Source organism: Mirounga leonina, unplaced genomic scaffold, assembly GCF_011800145.1.
Source record: "Mirounga leonina isolate KUSES-001 unplaced genomic scaffold, KU_Mleo_1.0 Mir_91, whole genome shotgun sequence".
Classification (NCBI taxonomy): domain Eukaryota; kingdom Metazoa; phylum Chordata; class Mammalia; order Carnivora; family Phocidae; genus Mirounga; species Mirounga leonina.
Genome location: NW_023270839.1, coordinates 10,553,615 through 10,581,327, shown reverse-complemented (window position 1 = coordinate 10,581,327; position 27,713 = coordinate 10,553,615). Strand labels below are relative to the sequence as shown.

The 27,713-nt window shown below is 37.9% G+C and overlaps 3 protein-coding genes across 5 annotated transcripts in view; all 3 read left to right on the top strand.

The window, feature by feature from the left end:
* The first annotated feature begins 78 nt into the window (after window positions 1–78).
* On the top strand, window positions 79–11,381 carry LOC118003697 (olfactory receptor 4F3/4F16/4F29-like). Its single transcript, XM_034994798.1, is given in 3 exon segments — window positions 79–165; window positions 9,892–10,224; window positions 10,226–11,381. Coding segments are annotated over 2 exon segments (972 nt in total). The 5' UTR covers window positions 79–165; window positions 9,892–9,924; the 3' UTR covers window positions 10,898–11,381.
* LOC118003699 (olfactory receptor 4F15) overlaps window positions 88–27,713 on the top strand; it is a 38,499-nt gene continuing 10,873 nt past the window's right edge. The window contains exon 1 of the mRNA XM_034994800.1: window positions 88–165. The gene's annotated coding sequence lies outside the window, so the exon portion shown is untranslated. The remainder of the gene's footprint in view (window positions 166–27,713) is intronic.
* Window positions 92–26,606, top strand: LOC118003700 (olfactory receptor 4F6-like). Of its 3 annotated transcripts, none has more exons than XM_034994802.1 (3): window positions 96–165; window positions 22,293–22,386; window positions 25,600–26,606. In XM_034994802.1, exon 3 carries the CDS (start codon window positions 25,631–25,633, stop codon window positions 26,552–26,554), a length of 924 nt encoding a protein of 307 aa, XP_034850693.1. In that variant the 5' UTR covers window positions 96–165; window positions 22,293–22,386; window positions 25,600–25,630; the 3' UTR covers window positions 26,555–26,606. The 3 variants fall into 3 exon arrangements, with proteins under 3 accessions (XP_034850695.1, XP_034850693.1, XP_034850694.1); XM_034994803.1 differs by lacking the exon at window positions 22,293–22,386 and adding an exon at window positions 19,808–19,978 and having other exon boundaries at window positions 101–165; XM_034994804.1 differs by lacking the exon at window positions 22,293–22,386 and having other exon boundaries at window positions 92–165.

Genomic DNA, 27,713 nt, shown 5'->3' with positions numbered 1-27,713 from the left:
CCCAATTTCTGTCATTTGGTTCTCTGTATCCATTAAACTAATTCTTATTTTTCTCTTTTAGAAATTATAGTTTTTACATTATGGAAGCTCTCTATCTTGTCACAAAATTTGGAGGGAATTGATCTACTACTATTTGAGAAGAATAGATTCTTTGGTCTAACTCAGGTAAGAGTCTGGTTCCCACTGCCTTTCTTTTCAAATAGGATTAATGACATTTTCAGCATTGAATGTGAGCCATTTCTAGGGCTCAGAGAAGATTCATCTGTGTTGTTTTTTTGATGCAACATAGATGAAACAGACAATGGAATGCAGTAAACTACAATTCTCATGTGAAAATTTCACCATAGGGATATAGGATTAGGTATAGGCAACATTTTAGAAGTTGAGTGCCAAGCTGTTGACGTCTCTTTCTGATGTTCAAGGAGGGCAGGTTGAGAGTGGAAGAGTTGGGAGTAGCCTGGAATAGTTAGGAAGCATGGCGCATGGACATACAGAACTAAAATGAAAATTTTATGAGAGTTAAATTTATATAAATTCAGGTAACTATTGAGTTCTTTTTAACACACTTTATGTGGATATGGCTCAGCATGTAAATGGTTTAATTGAAAAGGGTCTGGAAAGGAGAACACTGGAGGCTGGGAACTTAGAAGAGACTAGATCTGGGTAAGAATGACAGTGGAGGTCTTGGACAGCCAGAGACAGCATGAGGGTAGTAGATAACTGAACAGGTGTAGAAGGCAGTATGACAGTTGATGGTAGAAGAGCTGGAGATGAGGAAGTAGGCACTAAAGACCCACGTTGCCTTCTATGAACTTCTATCAAGTACCTTAGTAGTAGAAGCTACTTCCTCATGCCCTTGAAGTTATTTTTTATTTTTATTTATTATTATTATTATTATTATTATTTACTATTTTTATTTATTTGACAAGACAGACACAGCGAGAGAGGGAACACAAGCAGAGGGAGTGGGAGAGGGAGAAGCAGGCTGGGATGGAGCCCGATGTGGGGCTCCATCCCAGCACCCTGGGACCATGACCTGAGCCAAAGGCAGACGCTTAATGACTGAGCCACCCAGGTGCCCCCCCTTCAATTTATTTTTGACTGCAGGTTGTCAATGACTTACACAGCACTGTAGTGAAGAAAGCCTGGACTCTGGAGTCAACTTGCTTTTTTTTTTTTTTAAGATTTTATTTATTTATTTGAGAGAGAGAGAGTGCACAAATGGAGGGGAGGGGCAGAAGGATTGGGAGAAACAGACTCCCTGCCGAGCAGGGAACCCTCCTGGGGCTTGATCCCAGGACCCTGAGACCATGACCTGAGCCGAACGCAGATGCTTAACTGACCTAGCCACCCAGGCACCTTCAACTTATTTTTTAAATTAATATTTTTTAAAAAGAGAAATAGATGTGCAAAATAGAAAATTTATGAAAGTATAAGGAAGGGAAAAAATCACCTACAGCCCCTTCATAGGAAGATAGCAACTGTTAAAATTTTGGCATTTTCTTCACATACTTCTTTTATTCACTTGCATCTTTACAACAATTGCAAGAATTGGGCTTGAATTTGACAGTTAGTTGTGCAAAATTAGGCAATCCATTTAATCTCTTTGAGTTCTTGTTTTCTAATCTGTAAAATATGGATCATATTCTCTTTCCTACACTCTTCCCTGTGTATTGTACAACAAAAGATGTGAAAGGTTTTTAGAGGTTGCAAACTTTTAGAAAAAGCAAAATGATGTTATAAATTTTGGTATTCATAACCTGTAGGAAATGATTAATGAAACAAGATAAAAATAGCAGTATTCCTGGTAGGGCAGAACTTGAAGAAATTGTCTTAGTTGTAATTATGTGAGAGAATAGAAACATTCTTTTTTTTTTTTTTTAAGATTTTATTTATTTATTTGACAGGGAGAGACAGCCAGAGAGAGAACACAAGCAGGGTAAGTGGGAGAGGGAGAAGCAGACTCCCCGCCTAGCAGGGAGTCCAATGCGGGGCTCGATCCCAGGACCCTGGGATCATGACCTGAGCCGAAGGCAGACACTTAATGACTGAGCCACCCAGGCGCCCCGAGAATAGAAACATTCTTAATTCAGATGAATTTATAACTCATATGGCTAATCATGAGGACTAATGATATTCTCACATACAGCATCTTTATTTCCAGAGGATGCAGTACAGCTATTATATATAATACTAATATGATATATAACATTAAGGTTTTCTAAAGCCAATGTGAGATCAGAATTAATAGAAGTCTGACTTGTAACATTTAGGAAATAATTGTATTATATTTATAATTAGACTCTTACCAATGTTTTACAACCAAGATTCATTAGAACATTAAGGAAATGGAAATGATATGTAGACAGTGAAGAGGATCAGAGAACTATTAATATGTTAAAGAGAGCTGAGGAAAAAAAGACACCATTAATAATAAAAAATATTTGTGAAACTAATATAACATTGTGTGGCACCTATACTCAAAAAAAATTTTTTTTTTAAAGTATTTATTCTGGATATAATAAGATTAAGAAGAGGTGTGAGAGTTTACAAAAATGATATGGGGGCGCCTGGGTGGCTCAGATGGTTAAGCGTCTGCCTTCGGCTCAGGTCATGATCCCAGGATCCTGGGATCGAGTCCCACATTGGGTTCCCGGCTCAGCGGGGAGCCTGCTTCTCCCTCTGACCCTCTCCCCTCTCATGCTGTTTCTCTCTGGTTCGCTCTCTAAAAAATAAATAAAATCTTAAAAAAAAAAATAATATGGCTGACTCATTGATCAGCAGTTTTAGTTGATGGCCCCTTTGGCATTTTTCACATGTATAAAAGATCAATATCCAGTGGATAATGATAGTTTCCATCTATACTGAGGATTCAGCAAAAGTAATTGCTCCTAAATAATCATCCTAAGAAAATTGTATCTGAGGGTTTGGAGAGGAGTGAAGAAAATCATTTAGGAAACTCAAAAGGATGCCCAAAGTAGGTTTTAGAATTTACACATTTGCATTTATTTGAAGTTAAGTTATGCACTGTGTGTTTAGACACATTCTGCCCTTTGGCCTCTAAGCTTTGACATTTAAGTCCTTTCATATGTTAATGACTCTAGTTAGAAGTCTTTTTTTTCAATTGTGCCCACATGAGAATGGTCAGAAAGAGGAAAATTAAGTAAGATGATCTTCCTAACTATCTGGAAGTGAATCTTTTAAAATAATATTGTATTAGTATCAGAGATTCTACTAACTATGTTCTTAGATCACTACTTTTTCCTTACGAATCTTTCTGTAAGTTTAATGAACAGAAATGTCTCTGGCCCCTGTACAGGGAATAACTTTTGATTTTTCTATCCAACTGTAAACCAGGTAGAAAAAAAAATTAACCCATTTTTTCCCCGTGGAGTGACAATTCAAGCCTCCTTTAATGTTCGCACTGTCCATCTACTACCTCCAGTTCTTCTCTGTCCTTTGTTTAAATATTCCTTTTGGCTAACCCTTTTTGTCTTTTTAAAAACTGAAGTATAACTGACATATGACAGTATGTTAGTTTCAGGTGTACAACATAATGAGAATGTAAATCCGTAAGGATTTAGGTCCTTTCCTATGTTAATGACTAGTTAAAATTCTTACTTGAGGGATTATCTTACTAGGTCCAGTTTATAGAATAGACATTACCAACAGGGAGAAAAATGACAAAGTCTCTATACATCCCACTATTTATAATATTTCTCAGAAAGTAGGAAATGGTGAACAGTATGAAATGATGCAGAGAGATCATAAGGATGAAGATTTAGCTACTCCAAGGTATTTAGTGATCTTCGTGATGATGAGGGGAACAAAGGCAAAGGAATTGTAGCTAAAATGAAGTCTCCTTACAACTTGCAGCCCACTGATAAATCCCTGAGACATACAGGGTGTAACACTCCTACAATTCCCTTAAGATTTTCTTTAATGTTCGACCAATATAGCTTTGCTTTGGTTAGTGAAATTCACTCTGATAACTGCAAACCTCCAGGATATGATAACAATCATCTTTCAACATGTGGCCCACTAACACACATCTAAAGGGTCTCATGACTAATGCTTTATTAAAACAACAAAGAATAACCTTATCTTGATAATAGCTGGCTCTCCAAGGTCTTGGAGACCTTGCTTTCAGCATACACAAATTCCTTTGAGACTTATGTTATTCCTAACCCTCACTACCTAAAAAGTATATAATCAGTTACTCCTCACAATACCAGTGCAGCTCTTTCTGCCCATGGGTCCTATCCCTGTGCTATAATAAAAGCACATTTTTGCACCGAAGATGTCTCAAGAATTCTTTCTTGACCATTCGCTCAGTGGCCTCACATCAGCTGTCAGAATGTAGGGACTTAAGAAGGAAGTCATCTATAGGCAACAGAGCAGATAGTATTAAAGATGAATAAATATTTTTTGAAAATAGAAGCATCCTGGAAAGATGCTATGGAGCCAAATTGTAGCAGCACCTTCTAAATTAGGATTTTGTACTTTCAGAGGCAATGAAAACTACTGAACATACTTTGGTGGTGCAGTTACATAACCAAAGTGCTTAGAAAGAGTAATCTGATGGCCATATTCAGGTTAGATAGGGAGAGATCAGTTGTCCTGTATAGTAGGGTTTTGGTAATGGTTAGTGAAAGCAAGTGGAGGATTTGAGAAGAGCTGAGCGGGTAAGATGCTTGTCATGTTATACTAGATCTGAAAGAAAAGCTGCATGGGGAGGAAAGTGATGATTATTAGCTTTGTGGTAGTCATGTGAAATTCCATAAGCACAAGACTGATATATAAGTGTTAAGTGACAGTGTTTAGTAGACTATGGGAAATTAGACTATACCGTTTAGGATAGAATTAAGGAATGAGTGATATACCTATTTGGATTCAACTAGCATTTGTATTCTAATGAAAGTATTAAACCCTTTCATATATGCTGTCTTTCACACAGTGGTCAAACTTTTGGGGAGGGTATAATTAGAATATAAAAGAAGCCCATTAGGAGGAGAACAAGACAAGGTCTTAAATAATGTATATAGTGAACAGAGGACAAAAAATGAGGGAGACAAGTCTGAGACTTAGGACTACCAGAAGAGTTTAGTGAACTAAGGATGTTAAAATAACATCATTACAGCTAACAGTTATTGAATTCTTGCTATGTGTTCAATACTGTTCTAAGCTCTTTACTCATAGCAATTTTTGAGGCCAGACTATTATTACTTCAATTTAACAGATGAGTAAACTTAGACACAATTAAGATTAAGTAAGTTATCTGAGGTCAGGGTGTAACTGCAGTGGGCAGTAAAGGTCCGGTGAATCATTGTCCTGAGGTCAATCATGCAAGGTCATGCTGGTGTCAGGGCAGTCCCTGTTGCTCCAAGGGGGTACGTTTGGTTTCCATCAGGGGATGCTTTGCCTGCAGGGTCTGTTGTCTAAATTCAGAGATAAGCTAGAAAGAAGAATTTAATCAATTAGAAGGTACGGACTGAGGTCAACATGGAGGGAGTTGAAATCCTCTTTCAAGGGTTAGTGGTAGGGAGTGGATAAGGCAAGTTTAAACCCAGTAGTCTGGTTTGTGATTCTTCACTTTTAACCAATATTTTACATCTGTCTCTCCAGAACAAGAAACATAGGAAGAATATGAATTAACCAATTTAAATAAACAACATAATAACCAAATCTGTATACATAGAAAGATTAACAGGATTGGATATTTATTTTAAATTCTAGTTCTTTGTTACCTTGTAAAGAAAATTTCACTTGTCTTCAAGACCAACCTTCACTGTGACAGAAAATATTTGGGATGATATTAATTCTTAGTTTGGAGCCTTAAAAAAAATCAAACTAAAAAAAAATCAAACTCTCAAGTCAGCTTTTCTTTAATCACTTTATCATAAAGCAATACATAAGAATATTGTAACAGAGTTATAGTTTACTTCAAACCCCAGTGACATGATGTTTACTTACTTCACAGATTTTTAGGCACTTTTCTATTGTCAAATTATTATTCTAACAATACTTAACAAGGACACTATGTATTAGGTGGCATTTACATCCCTGAGAGTTTAGAGAAGTAAAAACAGTACCAGACTAGACTGGATATATTGAATAAATCTTGAAATCAGACAGATTGATATAGATGATTTTGGAAATTTCATCTCCGATATTAGAATTTATATGTGTAAAGAATATATTAAGTATATGTGATATTAGGCTGATGTTGGACACAAGGCTGTTGGAAGAAGCAGATGCTAATTTCAATAAAAAGTAATATTAGCATGCAAAGGGATTCACGGGAAATATAAACAAGACCCTCTGGAACTGAACTATTGAGATGAATTTAAACAAAAGATGATTATTCTTGAAATCTAAATTTGAGACTAGAAGATTAGGAGCAATGGGTATCTTGAAGCATATAGGGTAAAGATAATGAGATAGAAATCATGAAGGGAAACCAAACAGGGAGGACTCAGGAGGCATAATATATAAAATAATTAGAAGTTCGAGAAAGACAAAAAGGAACTGATTTAATTTAAATGGAAGGAAGGAGGTAAGAAGTTGGGGAGAAAGGTATTTTAAAGGTCTTATCTTAATTGGTGTTGGGGTAAGGCAGGAAGGAAATAGAACATATTGGTAGGGAAAATAGTTGGCATCTTATTTTATCTATTTTAAATTTATTTTTATTATTATTTTTATATTTTTTGGGTCGGGGGAGGAAAGGGGCAGAGGGAGAGGGAGAGAGAGAATCCCAAGCAGGCTCCATGCCCAGTTTGGAGCCTGACATGGGGCTTGAGATCACTAGCAAAGCCGAAATCAAGTTGGTAGCCTAACAGCCTGAGCCACCCAGGCGCCCCATTGGCATCTTATTTTAAAATAAGAATAGAGGGGGGGCCTGGGTGGCTCAGTTGTTAAGTGTCTGTCTTCGGCTCGGGTCATGGTTCCAGGGTCCTGGGATCAAGCCCCGCATCGGGCTCCCTGCTCTGCGGGAGGCCCACTTCTCCCTCTCCTTCTGCTGCTCCCCCTGCTTGTGCTCTTTCACTCTCTCTGTCAAATGAATAAATAAAATCTTAAAAAAAAAAAGAGATTACAACAGTAAGTAATTTAAAAATAAAACAAAATAAGAGAGAGAAATGTATCACTGGAAAAGGGACAATAAACATGAAAAAAATAGGAAAGTATAGTAGGACTTTAATAATAAGGGGATGATGAAATGGATACTATCTTAACCAAACCAGCAAAAATTAAATGTGAAAATGTTGTCTCTTTTTGCTGATGACATTATTATAAACCTAGAGAACCCAAGCTATTTCAGTAAAAAACTATTCAACCAATAACAGAAGGTAGTAAGGTGACTACATGTAACATATAAAAAGAAATAACTTTTTTCCATTCTAGCAAAAAGAACCTAGAAATGGAAGGGAGAAAAGATATTTCATTTATAATGCGAGGAAGAAAAGCTATAAAATACATAAGAATAATTTTAACAAAGAGAGCATAGAACATATATAAAGAAAATGGCAAAATCATATTGAAGGACATGAAACAAGGTTTGAACAAATGCATGGGGGTGCCTGGGTGGCTCAGTCAGTTAAGCATCTGCCTTCGACTCAGGTTATGATCCCAGGGTCCTGGGATTAAGTCCTGCTTTGGGCTCCCTGCTCAGCGGGAGTCTGCTTCTCCCTCTCCCTCTGCTCCTCCCCTCCTGCTCCTTTCTCTCTCTCTCTTGCAAATAAATAAATAAAATCTTTAAAAAAAAAAATGGATGGATGTACTATGTTCTTGAATGGGAAGACACCATCATAACCATGCTACTTCATTCAAAGTTAATATACAAATTTACTGCAATTCAAATCAGAAGTTCAATGGAATTTTGGGGGGATTGGAGAAAATGAATTTAAAATTTATATGCTATAATATATGCTCATGAATAGTCAAGGAAGTATGAAAAATAAGGACAGTGAAGGAGGGACTTGCTTTATCAGATATAGCGACATAGTATTACCCTGATATTTCTTTTTTTTTCTTTTTTTAAAGATTTTATTTATTTATTTGTCAGAGAGAGAGAGCATAAGCAGGGGGAGCAGCAGGCAGAGGGAGAAGCAGGCTCCCTGCTGAGCAAGGAGCCCAATGTGGGACTCGAACCCAGGACCCTGGGATCATGACCTGAGCCGAAGGCAGATGCTTAACCAACCGAGCCATCCAGGCATTCCATTACCCCAATATTTCTACAGAAAGAGACAGGTATATCAGTGAAATCAAAATAAAGAATTCAGAAACAGATCCCAAAATATCCGATAATTTAGCGTAGTGCAAAAAATAGTTAAATTGAAAGAGGAAAGAATGGGTCATTTAACACACAGTGCCATTATTATTTTATTCACTTGGAAGAAATTAGAAGTGAACTTATATTTTAAAATATATACAAAAATAATAAAGCACAGTCCTAAATAGAAAATAAAACAAAGTATTGAAAGAAAATATAAGGGTGTACATGTATGATCCAGGAGTAAAGGAGATCTTAAAAGCCGTATGTATAAAAAAGTAATAGCTGTGTTTAATCATTTAACAATTAAAAACTTGGGTATAAATTAAAAAAACAAACAAACTTGGGTATAGCAAAAGAAACCAGAAACAAAATTAATAGAGAATTGATTTAGAAAAGCTAAAACAAATGACAAATGCTTAATATCTGTAATATAAAAAGAGCTCTTACAAATTTGTAAAAAAAAAAAAAAGCACAGTAAGAAATAGGAAAAGGCATAAATAGGCAGTTCACAGAAGTGCAGATCCAAACTGCAAGAATGTTCAAATTTATTGGTTGTCAGGGAAATGAAAACCAGAGCAACAGTGAGCTATCACTTTATACCCACTATTCTGGCAACAATTAAAGAAAGTATTAACATTTATTCTTATAGAAATACGTGTTGTTCCAGCTTTTTTGGAAAGCTGTTAGGCAACACTACTAACATTAAAAATATGTGCACTTTGACCCAGTGATCTCACTTCTGGGAATCTGTGACACAGAAAGGAAAGCATTAATACACAAGGATGTATGTATATGGATAGTTATTTGTAGCATTATCTGCAGGGGCCAAAAAACTAGAAACAAGTTAAATGCTTATTAATAGGGAAATTAGTAAATAAATTATGGTCCATCCACACTGTAAATATTGAGCAGCCATTTAAAAGAATAAAGTAGACACCTCTCCAGACAGTTGTATGTGCCTTTCTGCACGTTTCCATTCTGTGGCATATTTCAGTGTAGAAATTAGAAATATGTCTATCTCCTGATGTATTTCTCCTTAAATTCTTAGGTAACTTTGTCTGCATTTTCCCTACTTCATTATACATTAAAGACCAAACAAAATTTGAGGCATATGATTAAATGATAACAAAGATCTAGGCATGGAAAAAAATTTGGTGCTGGCTCTCTGTGAATTTTAAACTATGTAAATTCTTTTTTTTTTCTTTTTCTTTTTTTATTCTTATGTTAATCCCCATACATTACATCATTAGTTTTAGATGAAGTGTTCCATGATTCATTGTTTGAACTATGTAAATTCTATGTAACTGTGTACAACGGCTAAGTGATCTTTAGTTTGGTTTTTTTTTAAGATTTTATTTATTTATTTGACAGAGAGAGACACAGTGAAAGAGGGAACACAAGCAGGGGGAGTGGGAGAAGCAGGCTTCCCGCTGAGCAGGGGGCCCAATGCGGGGCTCGGTTCCAGAACCCCGGGATCATGACCTGAGCCAAAGGCAGACGCTTAACGACTGAGCCACCCAGGCGCCCCTGATCTTTAGTTTTTGACATTTGTGTAACCCTATAGCCAGGCTTCCCTTTCAACTTAAAAATCATGTTTTTCTCCCTCTTATGCTCTTCAGGTATCTTCAGGATTGGTCTAGCACAAGAAGTTGATGGATGGAGGAAATCACTCTGTGGTGTCTGAATTTTTGTTGCTGGGACTCACCAGTTCTTGGGAGATTCAGATTCTTCTTTTTTTGTTTTTTACTATATTTTACATAGCAAGTATGCTAGGAAACCTTCTCATTGTGCTTACGATCATCTCAGACCATCACTTACATTCCCCCATGTACTTTTTGCTGGCGAATCTTTCCATCATTGACACAGGTGTTTCCAGCATTGCAAGCCCAAAGATGATTTATGATCTTTTCAGAAAACATAAAGTCATCTCCTTGACAGGGTGCATTACTCAAGATGTTCTTTATTCACACTGTTGGGGGTACGGAGATGGTGCTGCTTATAGTCATGGCCTATGACCGATACATTGCTATCTGTAAGCCCCTCCACTACCTAACCATTATAAGCCTAAGAATGTGCATTTCTCTTTTGGCTGTTGCTTGGACCATTGGACTCATCCATTCTGTGGCCCAACTGGCTTTTGTTGTAAACTTGCCCTTTTGTGGTCCCAACAAAATGGATAGTTTTTATTGTGATTTTCCTCGGTTCATCAAACTTGCATGTGTAGACACATACAGACTGGAATTTCTGGTCACCGCCAACAGTGGTTTCATCTCCATGGGCACGTTCTTCATCTTGATTGTGTCTTACATCTTCATCCTGGTCACTGTTCGAAAACATTCTTCAGGTGGTTCATCCAAGGCCCTCTCCACTCTCTCTGCTCACATCACTGTGGTGGTCTTTTTCTTTGGTCCTTGCATTATTGTCTATGTGTGGCCATTCCCTACCTTACCCATAGATAAATTTTTAGCCATCTTTGATGCCCTTATCACTCCTTTTATGAATCCTGTTATCTATACATTCAGAAATAAGGAGATGAAAATGGCAATGAGGAGACTATTTGGTAAGATTCTAAGTTTCAGGAAGAGTTCTTTCATGACCAATCAAAGCCATCCAGATTCATCTTGACTATTCTTGAAAATTAATCTCTTTAATTAAACTTTTCATAAATCCTTTCACTTTAGTTAGTAATTTTAATGTCCACTGTGAAGATTCTCAAGGACTCTGTTCTGATCTGGTCAGTTTTTCATAAGGACTCTTACCCTGTGGATCCTGGAAGTATTGAGGAAGAGTGAATTCAGCCTTTAAATGTAGTGTCTTTCTTGTTTATTATAGAAGAATATGAAATCTCACATACTGGGCACATTTTCCATTAAAACAAAATGTTGGATACTCTTCTCTTTGGTAGTGATTCTCAAAGACGTATCTCTTCTAATCTATATGTGTATTGATATTCATGCCCTCTGAGTTTCTTGTGTTTATATACTTGGAGGAATACACAAAATGAAGACAGTTGCTTAGGTAGCTTTCAGAATTTGAGGCTTCTAACATGTGGATTTGACTATCCACGCTCAGATTTAGTTAATATTAAGGTTTTTATTTAAAAAAAATTTTTTTTTAAGTAGAACCCATGGCTAGCATGGAGTCCAGTGTGGGGCTTGAACTCACAACCTTGAGATCAAGACCCGAGCTGAGATCAAAAGTTGGACACTTAACTGACTGAGGCACCCGGGTGCCCCAATGCTGAGGTTTTTAGATTTAGTTGGGATTGGAAGGTCAAATTTGGGATAAATCATAGAGTGACAACTCAGGAAACTTTAATATTATTATTTAATCCAATGTTTTGAGACCAGAAGTTGTAAATTCCTATACCACTCAGTGTGTATCATAATTATATTTTACCCCAATTATTTCCTAAATAATTTTTATATGGTAAAGGAAACTATGTGAATATTAAAAGATTATAAATGGATTGAATATTTTGGATCTAAGGATAGGTGGCACTGGTTTATAAATAAATAAATAAAATGCAAAAGATTTCTACATGATATGAATCAGGTTTATAACTAAATAAATAGCAAATACAAAGTGTAGACATTACAGAAGAAAATTTATTACAAAGCTGTCTACAAATGAAGAGATATATTAATGAACTGTCTATAATGAAGAAATGTATTACACTTTCCATGTGATGAAATATATTACATATAATTATTTAAAAAATAAATATACTGTTCAGAAGTGGTATAAATAATTATCCAAAGACTATCTCACTATTTTTTCTGTGTTACCAAATAGGAGTGGGTGTTGAGTGAAGGCATTATTATTCATGTGTGGGCTAGGCGACTTGTTATGAATGAGCAGTGGGGAGGGGCAGAGAAAAAGAGAGAGTGTGAGAGAGAGAGTAGCAGACTCCCTACTGAGAAGGAAAGCAGGGCTCATCCTACTGCACTATTTAATCCCCTTCACTTATTTCATCCATTCCAACCCCATCGCCTGTCTGGTAACCATCTGTTTGTTCTCTATGGTTAAGAGTCTGTTTCTTGGTTTGTCTGTCTGTCTGTCTCTCTCTTTCAAACATTTTATCTATTTCATATAAGTTGTTAAGTTTACTGGCAAAAAATTGTCCATAATATTCCCTATTCTTGTAAAACCTGTAGGATCTGCAGTGATGCATCCCCTTTCATTCTTGATATTGGTAATTTTCTCTTTCCTTTTTCTTTTTTTTTTCTGATCAGTATGGTGAGAAGTTTATCAGTTCTGTTGAACTTTTCAGACACAAGCTTTTGATTTTACTGATTTTGTCCTTATTTTTCTCTTTTCTATTAATAATACTCTTTTCTTTATTATTTCTGTTTACCACTTACTCTGGGTTTTTTTTTTTTTTTAAGATTTTATTTATTTATTTGAGAGAGAGAGCATGAGCAGGGGGAGGGGCAGAGGGAGAGAGAGAAGAAGACTCCCTGCTCAGGGAGCCCAATGTGGGGCTTGATCCCAGGACGCTGGGATCATGACCTGAGATGAAGGCAGACGCTTAACTGACTGAGCCACCCAGGTTCCCTGGTCATGGTTTTCTTATCTCACTAGTGACTGTTAGGATTGTTACATCTTTTATCTGCTGTTTATTCTACTTAGTGAAATTTTCATTTCAGGTATTTTGTTTTTTATTTTTTCAGAATCAATATACAGAATTCTGTTGCATTTCTATGCACTATTAACAAAATAGTAGAAAGGAAAATTAAGAAAAAAAATCCCATTTACAATTGCATCAGAAAAGAAAATGCCTAGGAATAAATTTAGCCAAAGAGATGAAAGACCTGTATTCTGGAAAGCATAAGACATTGATGAAAGAAATCAAAGATGACACAAACAAATGGAAAGACACTCCATGCTCATGGATTGGAAGAATTAATGTTGAAATGGCCATACTACCTAAAACAATCTACAGATTCAGTGAAAATCTCTATCAAAATATCAATGGTATTTTTCACAGAAATAGAACAAAAAAAATCCTAAAATTTGTATGAAATCACAAAATACCCAAATAGCCAAAACAATCTTGAGAAAAAGGAACAAAGCTGGAGGTATCACAATCCCAGATTTCAAGATATACTACAAAGCTGTAGTGATCAAAACAGTATGGTCCTGGCACAAAAATAGACAAATCAAAGAACAGAATTAAGAGCCCAGAAATAAACTCACACATACATGGTCAACTATTTCAGACAACTTTCGTATGTTAGATATATGTAAACTTTGTCATTTAAGTAGCAAATATTTTCCCATTGTTTATGGTGGTTTTGGCAATACAAAGGTTCTTATTTTTATATTGTAAAATTTAGCTATCTTTTCTTTCTGCATTTGGATTTTGAGTTATAATTAGAAATGTTTTCTCAGGTTATAGAGAAATTCACTCTTGTTCCTTCTAATACCTGTGTGTCTTCATTTAAAAATATTTAAACCTCTGCATCATTTGGAAGTTATTTTACTATATAGCATCAGAAATGGGACTAACATAACCATTTCTACATGTAGTTTTCTAGTTTCCTCAAGTCATTCGTTAAAATGTCCATATATTTTCCACTGATTTGAAAATCATCTTTAGTGAATACTAAATTTCCAATTGCAATTGGGAATGTTTCTGTATTTTCTATTAGGTCCCATTAATCTATCTGTCTATTCCTTTAATTTTTATTTACAGAGGCTTTTAATATATTTTAATATCTGTTAGAGAGTCTTTCCTCCTCCTCCTCCCCATGATTTTCCCTTTTAAGATTACTTAATGATTCTTGTTTTTTTTTTGATCTTTGAAACGAAACTTATAATCAATTTATCTAGCTCGTGAAAAAGGCTTGATGATATCTGTATTGAGATCACATTACATTTAGGGATTTACCTAGGGAAAATTGAAATTCTTGTGTTTTTCTTTTAATTCTTTTCTTTTACATATGTTTTTCTGTCAAAGTGTTTCCCACTTTAAAATTATACTCTTAAATCTCACAGACATTTCTGGTCTCCTCCCATCTCCAACTATCTATTAAAGGTTTAGAGGAAATGTGAAATTAAAATACTAGTGCTTCTAGAGCTGGTTAGAGGGAAAGATTTAATAAAAGAAACTCTTTGGAATAAGTATTCTCTCTTATTTTTTAAATAAACATTCTTGAACATGAAATTTATATCAAAAAATTAGATAAGGTTATTCAAACATTCACTTCCTCTTCCTAGATGTAAGAAAATTTACCTTTTTCTTTTGTATTCACTTGTAAGTACTAATATAAAGTATTATCTCTCATTGCCCCCACTTCCTTTCTTTTTTTTTTTTTTTTAAAGATTTTATTTATTTATTTGAAGAGAGAGACACAGCAAGAGAGGGAACACAAGCAGGGGGAGTGGCAGAGGGAGAAGCAGGCTTCCCGCAGAGCAGGGAGCCTGATGCAGGACTTGATCACTGAGCCACCCAGGTGCCCCTGAATCTGTCTTAAACCACGAACAGGTCTCAGACTTCTTTTATTTTCAGTTTACCTATTTTTTAATAGTTTTATTTTAATTCCAGTTAGTTAACATAGAGTGTTATATTAGTTTCAGACTTCATTCAGGAATTTACTTTGTTCTTCTACCTTCACTTTTCTTCCGATGCTACTTTGGACTTCTTTATTTGTAAAATATATATTTATTAGGATAATTACAGGTTAAGACCTTAGCTTAACCAAGTAAGAGATATTTCTTTTTGTCAAAATTAGCCTTGGGCTTATGATTGTTGTATGTATGAAATTGTTTCTTTTCCCTCTTGATAAGTTTTGTTTATACTTCTCTTTCTCCTCGTGACCTCATAGAATGCTCCTTTGGATATCAGCCTTGCAAATATTATGTGATTCTTTGACTTTCTATTTGATATATGGAAACTTAGATGTGCAATCACTCCAAATAAAATTCAGTACAGGATTTATCATCACCTTACTTGCTCTTAACTGTGCCATTTACAAGCCTGGTTGAAACTTCATAGCTCCTCTCTCATCCAAAATGTTCTTACTGGCTTTTTAAAGCCCATTCATCATTTTGTCCTACTTTTACCACCTCCACCATCACCAACATTTATTGAGCATTTATGTGGCGGGTACTCTCTTAAGTTGTTAACATACACTAATTTATTTAATACAGCAATCAGGTAGGTAATATTATCATTCTTATTTTATAGATGATTTAACTGAGGCACAGAAAGATATATTAACTAGCCCAGGGACAAAGAGGTGGTAAGTGGTAAAGCTTGGTTGCAAAACCACACAGCTTCTTCTCCAGTATCCCTGCTCTTAATCACACTTCCAAGTTGGTGGGTGTCTCTCACCTGTCCTTCTAAAATCTGAACATATTTTTTCTCTCTCTACTTAATAACAAAATAAATATAAAACATGCATCAATTCAATAAAATATGTTTTTGTGTCCTGTCTTTTAAATCTATCATTAAAAATATCCATCTATTTACTGTTCAAAGGGGCTGAGACTCAGAGGTGATTTATATAATAAAATAACTTTATAACTCCCTTATATTCAAACAAAATTATGCATGAGTGGAGGGCACTGCACCATCTACTCCTCCAAGATAGTCTATGACAGAGTCATGTTATTTGAGGAGAAAACTGAAGCCTGAGTGGACACCTCCTGGGGTTCCTTCCTTCTCACAGAGCCAGACACTTTGCAGTTGTCCAGGCAGAGGATGAGCCAATTTTAATAAGACTGTTCTACTGAAAGCTGAAAATAACTTAACAAATGATAAACTATTTACTGATTCTATACCATTAGGCTCCTCCAAAGTACTTGAACAAGAACTTAAAGAAAAAAAAAAGAACACTAAACTTCAAGTACAGCTCTTTCTGGCATACACAAAGCTTCCTCTTAGTTAACTAGTATGAGGTTGTTTTGAGGTGGTTTCTGCAACACACTAGTAGGTATCAAAATAAAAGATGTCTATATTTTAACAGTTAGTGGACAGGGATTTATTTTTATTCATTTTCCCAACTTTATTAAGGTATGATGACAAATAAAAATTGTACACATTAAATTGTACAATGTGATGGTTTGATCTATGTACCCATTGTGAAGTGATTACCTCCCAATCAGTTAATTAACATATCCATCACCTTACATAGTTAAACCCCTCCTTTTTATGTGAGGACACCTACAATCTACTCTCCTAGCAAATTTCAAATATACAATATATTAACTGTAGTCATCATGGTGTACATTAGGTCTAAGGAACTTATTCATTTAGTAACTGAAAGCTTGTACTCTTCGACTAATATATCCCTTTCAGCACACCTCCCAGTCCCTAGTAACAGCCATTCTATTCTCTGGCACTCTGTTGCTTATTTTCTTAGATTCTGTATGTAAGTGAGATCATGAAGTGTTTGTCTTTCTGTGTCTGGTTTATTTCACTTAGTATAATGTCCTCCAGGTTCATCTATGTTATCACAAATGGCAGGATTTACTTCTTTTTAAAGGCTGAATAATATTCCTGTGTGTGTGTGTGTGTGTGTGTGTTTAGTATGTGTGTATTTAACCACTCATGTGTCAATGAACTTAGGTTGTTTCCATTTCTTGTCTATTGTGAATAGTGTTGAAATGGACATGGGAGTACAGATACCTTTTTGAGATAGTGATTCTTATTTCATTTGGATATATATCCAGGAGTGGGATTTGCTAGATCATATGGTAGTTCTATTTTCAATTTTTTGAGGGATCTCCATACTATTTTCCTAGTGATTAATACTGTATTATATTCCTATCAACAGTGTACAAGGGCTCCCTTTCTTTTCACATCTTTGCCAACACTTGTTATATATATATTTTGTAAAGATTTTATTTATTTATTTATTTGTCAGAGAGAGAGAGAGAAAGAGCACAAGCAGGGGGAGTGGCAGGCAGAGTGAGAGGCAGGCTCCCTGCTGAGCAAGGAGCCTGATGTGGGACTCGAACCCAGGACCCTGGGATCATGACCTGAGCCAAAGGCAGCAGCTTAACCAACTGAGACACCCAGGTGTCCCAACACTTGTTATCTTTTGACTTTTTGGTAATAGTCGTTCTAGTAGGTGTGAGGTAATATCTTGTTGTAATTTTAATTTGCATTTCCTGGATGGTTAGTGATTTTGAGCATCTTTTCATATAACTGTTGGCCATTTTAATGTCTTTGGAGAAATCTCTATTAAGGCCCTTTGCCCATTTTAATCAGATTATTATTTGGCCATGCAGTTGTATGAGTTTTTTGCATACTGTGGATATTAACCCCCTATTGGATGTATAATTTGTATTTTTTTTTTCATTCTGTAGGTTACCTTTTCATTGTATTGATTGTTTCCCTTGCTGTGCAGAGTTTCTGAGTTTGATTCAGTCCTACTTTTTTACTTTTGCTTTTGTTGCTGTGCTTTTGGTGTCAAATCCAAAAAATCATCGCCCAGACCAATGTCAAGGAGTTCTTCACTATGTTTTTTTCTAGGAGTTTAAAAATTTCAGGTCTTATGTTTAAAGTCCTTAATCCACTTTGAGTTGATTTTGTAAATGGTGTAAGCTAAGGGTCCAATTTCATTCTCTTGCACATGGATATCCAGTTTTCCCAACATCATTTATTGTAGAGACTATCTCCAGGTGAAGGGGAAGAGATTCATTAATTTCATAAACCTAGGCCTTGAATATCTTTTGGTTGGTAAAAAGACAATGTTTGGTTTAAGTAAAATATTTATCTAGGCATCCAACATTTTATGTCTACACACACTCGTCAATAAACAGGCACACAATCAAGTTAACAAAGTAGAAATGAGACCATCAAAACACCAGGTGCAGGACCTCACCTGGTACAAATGTGTCATATTTACCAAGACATTCCAAGTCTCATTTCTCTGACCTGCTTCTGAAGCAGAAATTAAATCTTTTCCTGGGTTCTGCTCCCTAAGTGTTCTTTCCAGAGTACTTGGTGGGAAGATTCTCCTATGAGCACAGACTCTGCGTTCTGTTGGCCATGCCATAGCATTCTTCTGCTTCAGGGACAGAGGTCACTCTGGCACACAGCTCTCTGCTTGGGTCATTGCCCACCTTTCCCAAACAGCTGGTTGCCAGTTGCCCACACTGTAGTCTGAACCTCGGGAGGCCTGCCCTGGATTGTTGGCCTTGGCTTGCTTTATGTTGCTCCTCACAGCCTCTTCTGTGAAGGGACTCCCACAAAAGAGATCTGGGCTCTAATATCACAGGTCTTTTCTTTGTATCACAGCCCATTCATTTCCAGAGAGCACAGGGACAGCAGGGATCTGGGGGAACAGGGGTGGGGAAAAGGTGGAGAGGCTGTGTGGGATGGTGGTCATGCATATGCTCGCTTTGTGCCCGGGATTACTGCCTGCTCTAACACCAGGACTTGCTTGCTTAGTCCTGCCTACTTTGCCAGATATCTTTTGCTTTCATAATGACTTTCTCTCAAATGCATTCGATTGCCCTTCTTTGGACAACTCAAACTCATCACCCATTTCTTATACTTTGATGGTGAGATATTTCTATCCCACAGGAACTCTAGGCTCCTTTCAAATCAAGTAAAATGGCTGTGTCTCTACCTCAGTGTTCTTGAATATTCTTTGACAGGAGGCTGGTCTGTCCTGCACACAGGAGACTCTAGAAGGTCATGTGGCTTAACCTAGTCTCATATATAGTATCAGGATGTAAACTCATTAAGAAATTAAAATTAAGGGGGCACCTGGGTGGCTCAGTCATTAAGCGTCTGCCTTCAGCTCAGGTCATGATCCTAGGGTCCTGGGATCAAGTCCCACATCGGGCTCCCTGCTCAGCGGGGAGCCTGCTTCTCCCTCCTCTCCCACTCCCCCTGCTTGTGTTCCCTCTCTCGCTGTGTCTTTCTCTGTCAAATAAATAAATAAAATCTTTAAAAAAAAAAAAAAGAAATTAAAATTAGGGCGCCTGGGTGGCTCAGTCGTTAAGCGTCTGCCTTCGGCTCAGGTCATGATCCCAGGGTCCTGGGATCGAGTCCCACATCGGGCTCCCTGCTCAGCATGAAGCCTGCTTCTCCCTCTTCCACTCCCCCTGCTTGTGTTCCTGCTCTCTCTGTCTCTCTCTCTCTCTGTCAAATAAATAAATAAAATCTTAAAAAAAAAAAAGAAATTAAAATTATTACAAACTGGTTAAATAGAAGACAAATACTGGAACAGGAGAGAGTTGCTGAGTTAACTGCTTTGAGTTAGTAAAATGTGGAGCAACAGCACCATAGAACTCTATAGGACATATATCAGTTCCTTATATTAAGGCTAACTGAGACTTAGCCAATCAACACAACTCACAATGAGTAGATATGGAGCCTCTAGTTAATTGAAAAACATGGTTACAATATTTTACACCTTCTCTTGTCAAGAGGTAGAGTCTATTTCCCAACCTGAAATCTGGCCTGGTTTCCTGCCTTGCTTTGACCAATGGAATGTGGTAAAGATGATACTGCATGAATTCTAGAACTGAGGCATCGTTTGCTTTGCACCTTCTGCCTTTCTTGTCCTGCAGAGTTCCTACTACCCTGTAAAGAAATTGGGCAAGACTACTGAATAATAAAATATCCCTTGGAGAGGGAGGCCCAGCGAAGCCAGCATTAAGGCCCTGGACATGTGAACGAGGCCCTCTTAAACCCTCCAATCCCAAACTGCCAGATAACTGATGCCTCGTGAGAAAACCCAGGTGAGATCAGCATGAGACCTGCCCAGCTGAGCTCAGCCCTAACTGCAGAGTCAGGAGCAAGTAAAATGGCCTTGCTTTAAGCTACTTTATCATACAGCAATAGGTAACTGATACAGAGTGCTCTACATAATGATAGTTTATCAATGGCCACATCACTGACCCTCTGCATACTTTTGATATAAAGATATACAATATAACTGGAGGAGATTTTCTGTTTTGTTGATGTTTCTTTTTAAGAAGCTGACCTATGAGAGATTAAACTGTTAGTGATTTGCCTCATCCCAGCCCCACTACCCTTTGGGTTCATCCCCTTGAGTTGCTGTTATAGCACCCTCTTCACCTCTCCACATCACACACATAATAAAGGACTAGCTAACTTTTGATGGAATGTCTGCATGTCTTATTACCTCTAGTTATCCTTTCTAATGGGACACAGGTGATGGTCAGTGCCACACTGGAGCCCTGCATTGCTTCCTCCTTCTCTCCCTCTCTTTTTTCCTATGGAGACGATTAGCATTATTTTCACTTGTTTGAAGGTATATATTTTTCATTCTTATGGAGTTTCTGCCTTCATGGATCAGAAAACCAAATAGGGGGCGCCTGGGTGGCTCAGTTGGTTAAGCAACTGCCTTCGGCTCAGGTCCTGATCCTGGAGTCCCGGGATCGAGTCCCGCATCGGGCTCCCTGCTCAGCGGGGGGTCTGCTTCTCCCTCTGCCCTCTTCCCTCTCGTGCTCTCTGTCTCTCATTCTCTCTCAAATAAATAAATAAAATCTTAAAAAAAAAAAAAAAAGAAAGAAAACCAAATAGGTAATTTCCACAAAAATCCCTAGTCTCCTTTCCTTCTTCCCTCAAGTGACCTATTACTAACTTTTCCCTTTGGTGGCTGTGGCCAAATTTCTGTGGTTCTAGGACAAAACTCCCTTGGCTAAATGTAGCATGGTGGCAATCCCAGGTCTCTACAGCAGTGCTCAAGTAACTTTCCAGTGCTGCTAATTAGCTGTGTTTCCTGCTTGGAGGCATTACATAGGGATTTTTATGCCAGCTGATAAGAACATTTCAAAGGCAAGAGCTCTGCATTCTGTTGTCCTCTAAGGCCATGGTCATTTCGACATGGGTCCAGGTGAGTTACAGAGGTGTGGACACAGTCTTTGATGCAGATGAGAGCTTCAAGTGGAAACACACAGAGCAGTGAGAAGGGAGATCTAATTAACTAGAAGAAATGAATCAATTCTGTTATTCAACAGGGAGATTATAGCAGATAAATACACAACCAAAACAGAGAAGACAGCAAGATGAGTGGAGTCAAATCACCACTTTATGACCTGTATTGGAGGAGTTATTCTAGTGACATTTGCAGATGTGTCTTGAGTGTCGGTCTCCAGAATATAGTAGGAGCAGAATATCTGAGTCCAGTGGGACTAAAGCAAGAAGAATGTTGGACAGTGCTGAAGAAAGTAGCTTTGATATATTATCATTTCCTGGGCTACACTCAGGAGGCCCAGGTTGGACCATCCCAGTAAAAGAAGTGTGGTAGAGTGGACATGAGCTGGATTGTCCAGAAACCAAGAGTCAACCATATTGATTGTGGATTGGCCACCGGCTTGTTCCTTAACTTCAGTAATGCTATTTATCCTCTCTGCACCTGGGTTTTCCTAACTTTAAAATAAACAGATTTTACAATCACTAGCAGTTTCATTCAGGTCCCAGCAATGGCAGTTTTCTACAGGGCTTGCTGCATTGATAGCAGTAGAAACAACCACTCTGACAGCATGCAGCTAAAGCGCCCATTTCTGTACATCTTTGTACTATCCTGTCCTGAGCTCTCTCTACACATCTCCAGAGGAGCAAACTAGGGGAGAAATGCATAGGATGATGAGATTGAGATGTTTCTCTGTGAATTTTATGATTTTCCAGTAACTCTAATGTAAATTCAACCTTGTGAGTAATTTGAGACTGACTCAGGTTAAGAAGTAGAGGACTACCAATCTTTGAGTGACCTCCACATTGATCTACTTTCAAAATACTCCAGAATTGTCATCCTTGCTTGAATTGGAGGTGAACCCACCTTATTTCTAATTTGTTTGCTATCTGTGCTGGCCAGAACAAGGATGAGCAGAAGTGAGAAGAGAAGAGAGTCAGCTGGTCACTAGATGATCTCTGAGGAATCTCTCATTTCTTACATTATGGGCTTGTGGTGGGGGTGTGGGCAGCAGTCAGTGCTGTGTGATGAACAGTTGTGAGACTCAGGACACTACAAAGGCTCCCTGGAATTTGGTTGCTGGTCTAAACTGATATCCTGTTTTCTTTTTGCAGAAGGAGTTAAGGGGACAGTTTCACTTGCCTGCATGGAAAAGATCAGATTTAAACTACTATTCTGCCCTTGTTTAAAAGTGGAGACTGATACCAAGTAAGGCCCCTAGAGACCTTAAGTTTTCAGTAGGCAGAAAGTGAAAGACTGGCTAGGAAGCTGGGCCACCAACAAGTGTCCCATCCTGTTTTCCATCTTTTTACTAACACTAGGAATTATCTACTTTTTGAATGTTTAGCTAATCTGATGCATTAAAAAGTATCATCCATTTTCAGGGGGAAGATAAAATAAGGTCTTGTGTTAAAACTACCAAGAGTTTGGGATGGAGTGGGATTTAGAAGCATTGCTGGAATAAGTGGCAGCTTCCAGGAGGGTAACTCAGGATCAATCATTCGCTTGGATGAATTGCATCAGTAGGGAGATTCCTGGTGATTATCCCTGTGAAAGGAATCTAACTGCTTCCAAGCTGAGTTGCTTTTTATTAAGGTAGGTATCATTAAACACCAGCATTAAGAAAAAGTCTAAAAAGGACATTTTAAACATATATTTAGAAACCTTTATGTATAGCAATGGAGAATTAGATAGTGGTCTTTGTTAGAGCAGTAACAGAACCGTATGATTGTTAGGGTTTCTGGTTTTGTCACCACATTGTAAGCAACATTTGTCTTCCCCCATGTGTGTAAAGTAAGAGTATCAAAAAGGACTTTATAGAGGAAGGGGTTTTGCAGAGTGGGCTGTTGAAGAATGGGAAGAACTGGAGAGATGTAATGAAGCCCAGGCATTGCAGGCTGAGTGAAGAACGTGAAGGGAAGCCATGGGCTGGAATATTTGAGTGTGTGTGTGAGGGAGGGGTAAATACCATTTGAGTGCCTGTCAGGAGGTGGTTCAGCTAGAGTGGGAGGCAGAGGAAGGAGTATAGCAACAAAGTTAGTGAATATCTTAGGTGTAGCTCTGATCTTTGCTATAAATTGGAAGATACATTATGAAGATATCTTTGGAAGATTTAAATCCCAAAGATACAAATTGTATAATTTTTCAGATCCACATACCCTGACATTTTGTAAAAGTGAAATTGATATTTTTTTATCTTCTTTTTAAATTTAATTTTATTATGATATGTTAGTCATCATAAAATACATCATTAGAAATTGATACTATGTTTACTGCAAGAATGTAAGATAGTGGGAAGAGCTTATAAAGTGAAAAGCAAAAGATCCCTTTTCCTGCATAATTTCCTAGTCCTTAGAGGTAATTTTTATTAACTTTTCTTCTTGCATATCAACCTAGGCATTGTTAATCCATTTTTTAATTTATTTAATTTTATATATGTAATTTATTTGTATAAATATTAAAAAACCAGATGGGATAAGATGAATGCAAGATACTGCCCCCTCTCCACCTGTCTATCCTGTCTATGTACATTTAGGTGAACTTTAGCAAAATAAATGGCTATGTAGTATACCATAGATCGGATCTACTAGAAATTATTCAACTAGTCTCTTATTTCTACACATTGAAATTATTTTCAGGCTTTTGCTTTTACAAGCAACAATGCTTCAGTAAACATTTCTGTACCTCTCTCTCTCTTTTTTTTTTTTTTTAAGATTTTTTATTTGTCAGAGAGAGACACAGTGAGAGAGGAAACACAAGCAGGGGGAGTGGGGGAGGGAGAAGCAGGCTTCCCGCCGAGCAGTGAGTCCGATGCGGGGCTTGATCCCAGGACCCTGGGACCATGACCTGAGCCGAAGGCAGACGCCCAACGACTGAGCCATCCAGGCGCTCCCCTCTCTCTCTCTTTTTTAAAAGATTTATTCATTTATTTTAGAGAGAGAGAGCGCAAGTGCAGGGTGGGGAGGGGCAGACTGAGAGGGAGAGAGTATCTTAAGCAGACTCTGTGCTGAGCTTGTGGCCCACCTGTGGCTCAATCTCGAGACCCCAAGATCAGGACCTGAGCCAAAACCAAGAGTCTACTGCTTAACCCACTGTGCCACTAAGGCACAACTCTTTGTATCTTTTTTAAATTGAGGTGTTATTGACCTATTCTATCAATTTCAGGTGTATAACATAATGACTTAATATTTGTATACACTGCAAAAAGATCACCACAATAAGAACTTTCAAGATTTACTCTCTTAGGAACTTACAAATAGCCAATACATTCCTACAGACTCTAGCCACCATGCTGTGCATTAATTACATCCTCATGACTTACTGATTTTTTAAGTGTATCGTTTGACCCCCTTCACCTATTTCACCCATCCTTCCAATCCCCCTACCTTTTGGCAACTACCAATCTGTATCTCTTCTTTGTTCACTTTGTTTCTGTGCACACACACAGATATCCAGATATTTTTCTGAGAAGTAGAATCGCTGAGTCAAAGTATATGAACATTTACAATTTTGGAAAGTATTACCAACTTGGCAAATGTTTTATCAGTTTACTCTCCCACCACCAGTTATGAGACTACCTGTTTCCCCATTTCCTCTCAAACCCTGCATTTTATCAAGTCTTTAAATCCCTGCCAATGTTATAAGAAAAACTAGTGTCTTGCTATTTTAGCATACATTTACTTAATTCAGAATGCGGTTAAGTATTTTTATATATATCAAGAGAGCCAAGTGTAAAGACCGATATTTTCACTTTTACTCTTTCTCTTTTACTGGCATATATGATTTATCATTGTCATTCTGGTCTCACATTCCTTCTTCTCTTTGCCCCTATGCAGAATCCCCTCCACTGAACCCATAACTGTGTCCCTCTCACTAGAACTTATTCTCCTTCTATGGGATGGTGAGTGCCATGCTCTGGCATCCTCTACGCCTCTCTTTCCTTCCTTCCTCTAAATAACTCATCTTGTCTTGCTAATTCATAGATATGAGATATTTACATATCAGGTCTTCAAAGAAAGCTTATAAAGATTTTCATAGAACTTGCCAATGTGGTCATGGATATGGTAACACTATACTGTGATATGTCCAAATTATGGAATGTACTGTCACTGCATTATTTCATGTAGTTAGGTACTTTCTGAAAGCCTCTTAATTCATAGTCATTTATGAGATATGACTATGAAACAATGACAGGAAAAATACAACAGAACTATCAATCTAAGTGAGTAAAAGGATCCTTATTCTTTTATTTGCCTTCTGGTGATGAAACACGACAAAGATATCTGAATTGCTTTGTGACTGAAATGGTCTCCAAGAGCACGCATCAGCCTTGGTCTAGTTTTCTGACAATGATTGAATTGCCCAAGATTAAGATCCGTGCCATTTCTCCTACATCAGTTTCTCCTTACTCTCCTCTTTCAGGTGGTATGAGCGGTGTCACTGCTGACAGGCCATGGATGAAGGCAATCACTCAGCGGTGTTGGAGTTTGTGTTCCTGGGACTCTCCACCTCACCTGACATCCAGCTCCTTCTCTTCCTCTTTTCCTGTGTGTTCTATGTGGCCAGCTTGATGGGAAACCTCCTCATTGTGCTAACTGTGACCTCTGACCCTCATTTACAGTCCCCCATGTACTTCCTGCTGGCCAACCTTTCCATCATCGACTTGATATTTTGCTCTTCCACAGCTCCCAAGATGATTTATGATCTTTTAAGAGAGTGCAAAACCATCTCTTTTGGGGGCTGTGTAGCTCAGATCTTCTTTATCCATGCAGTTGGGGGCACTGAGATGGTGCTGCTCATCGCCATGGCCTTTGACAGATACGTTGCCATATGTAAGCCCCTCCACTACCTGACCATCATGACCCCACGGAGGTGCATTTTTTTTCTAGTTGCTTCCTGGATCATTGGCTTGATTCATTCAGTGACTCAACTGGCCTTTGTTGTGGACTTGCCTTTCTGTGGGCCTAATGAATTAGACAGCTTTTTTTGTGACCTTCCTCGGTTTATCAGACTTGCTTGCACAGAGACAAACAAATTGGGATTCATGGTTACTGCCAATAGTGGCTTTATTTCTGTGGCCTCCTTTTTAATTCTAATCATCTCTTACACCTTTATTTTGGTGACTGTTCAGAAAAAATCTTTGGGGAGTATGTCCAAGGCCCTCTCCACTCTGTCAGCTCATGTCACTGTGGTTGTTTTGTTCTTTGGGCCATTAATCTTCTTCTACGTGTGGCCATTTCCCACATCACATCTGGATAAGTTCCTTGCCATCTTTGATGCAGTTATCACTCCTTTTCTGAATCCAGTGATCTACACTTTTAGAAATAAGGAGATGAAGGTGGCAATGAGGAGACTATGTTCTCAGTTTGTGAATTAGAGTAATGTCTCTTAAATATGCAGAGGATTTGGGCTTTGCTTATGTGAGAGACTTACAGATCATTTTTTTTTTTTTTTGCATTTGTTTGTTTGTTTATTTATTTATTTATTTATGAGAGAGAGCGAGAGAGAGCACAAGTGGGGGGAGGGACAAAGGGAGAGGCAGAAGCAGACTCCCAACTGAGCAGGGAGCCAGATGCAGGGCTGGATCCAGGACCCCAAAGTCATGACCTGAGCCGAAGCCACACACTTAACCAACTGAGTCACCCAGGCGCCCTGGTCGTGGTTTTCTTATCTCACCAGTGGTCTTACCTCGATATGGTGCCAAATAGAATTAGTATAAATGTGAAACAATCCCTTTTGAAAGGCAGTATGTGGCTCACTGTTCATTTTCTATTTTCTCCATGTTAAAGAGACTCTCTTACTTTAAAGATAAGTATTAATTTTTACTTCATCTGATTTGTCTTACTATATAGCTGATTTGTTTTCTATCTTTGCAGCTCATTATCTCTTAGCTTCCCTCATTGTTCTATTTGCTAATCTGGTTTTTCAGGGTCCAGTTAAGGAGTAATCAACCAGTTAATTTGAAAGGAAAAGTTTGGTGTAAAGAATGGTTTGCTAAGTAAAAGTTAACTAGATTTTGAAAAAGGATGAGATATACATCCTATGTATGTGAGATATCACATACATAGTATTTGTAGGAAGCAGCTCTCACTCCTTGGGATGGAAAATGAAGGGAAGAAGTTAGAATTACTAAAACTTAAAAATAAAAAGCTACTAAAATCTTGGAGGAAGGACCTGTGGAGTTGAAATTCACATATCTGAGGAGGGACTGCTGCTTGGCTGGTGCTAGGATCTCTCAGCTTAGAGGAGGGCAGGGACACCACCCCTGTCGCAAGCGTACTGCAGGCTAACACAGGTATTCCTGAGGAGGGTGTGATGAGGTGACCTCCTCTAAGGTTGGAACGCAGCTGCTGCCTAGGAAAGAAACCAAGGTTGCTGAGGTGAACAGTGTGGTTGGGTGATGCTCACAGGCATGGTGAGCAGAAAGGAAGCCCACAGGCAGCAAGAAAGTCCCTTCTTCCTCTTCCAGCCGTGCAGTCTCCCTCTAGTGCCCCCCCCCTAATGGCAGAGCTGGCCAAAAAGAAATGAGTTTGCAG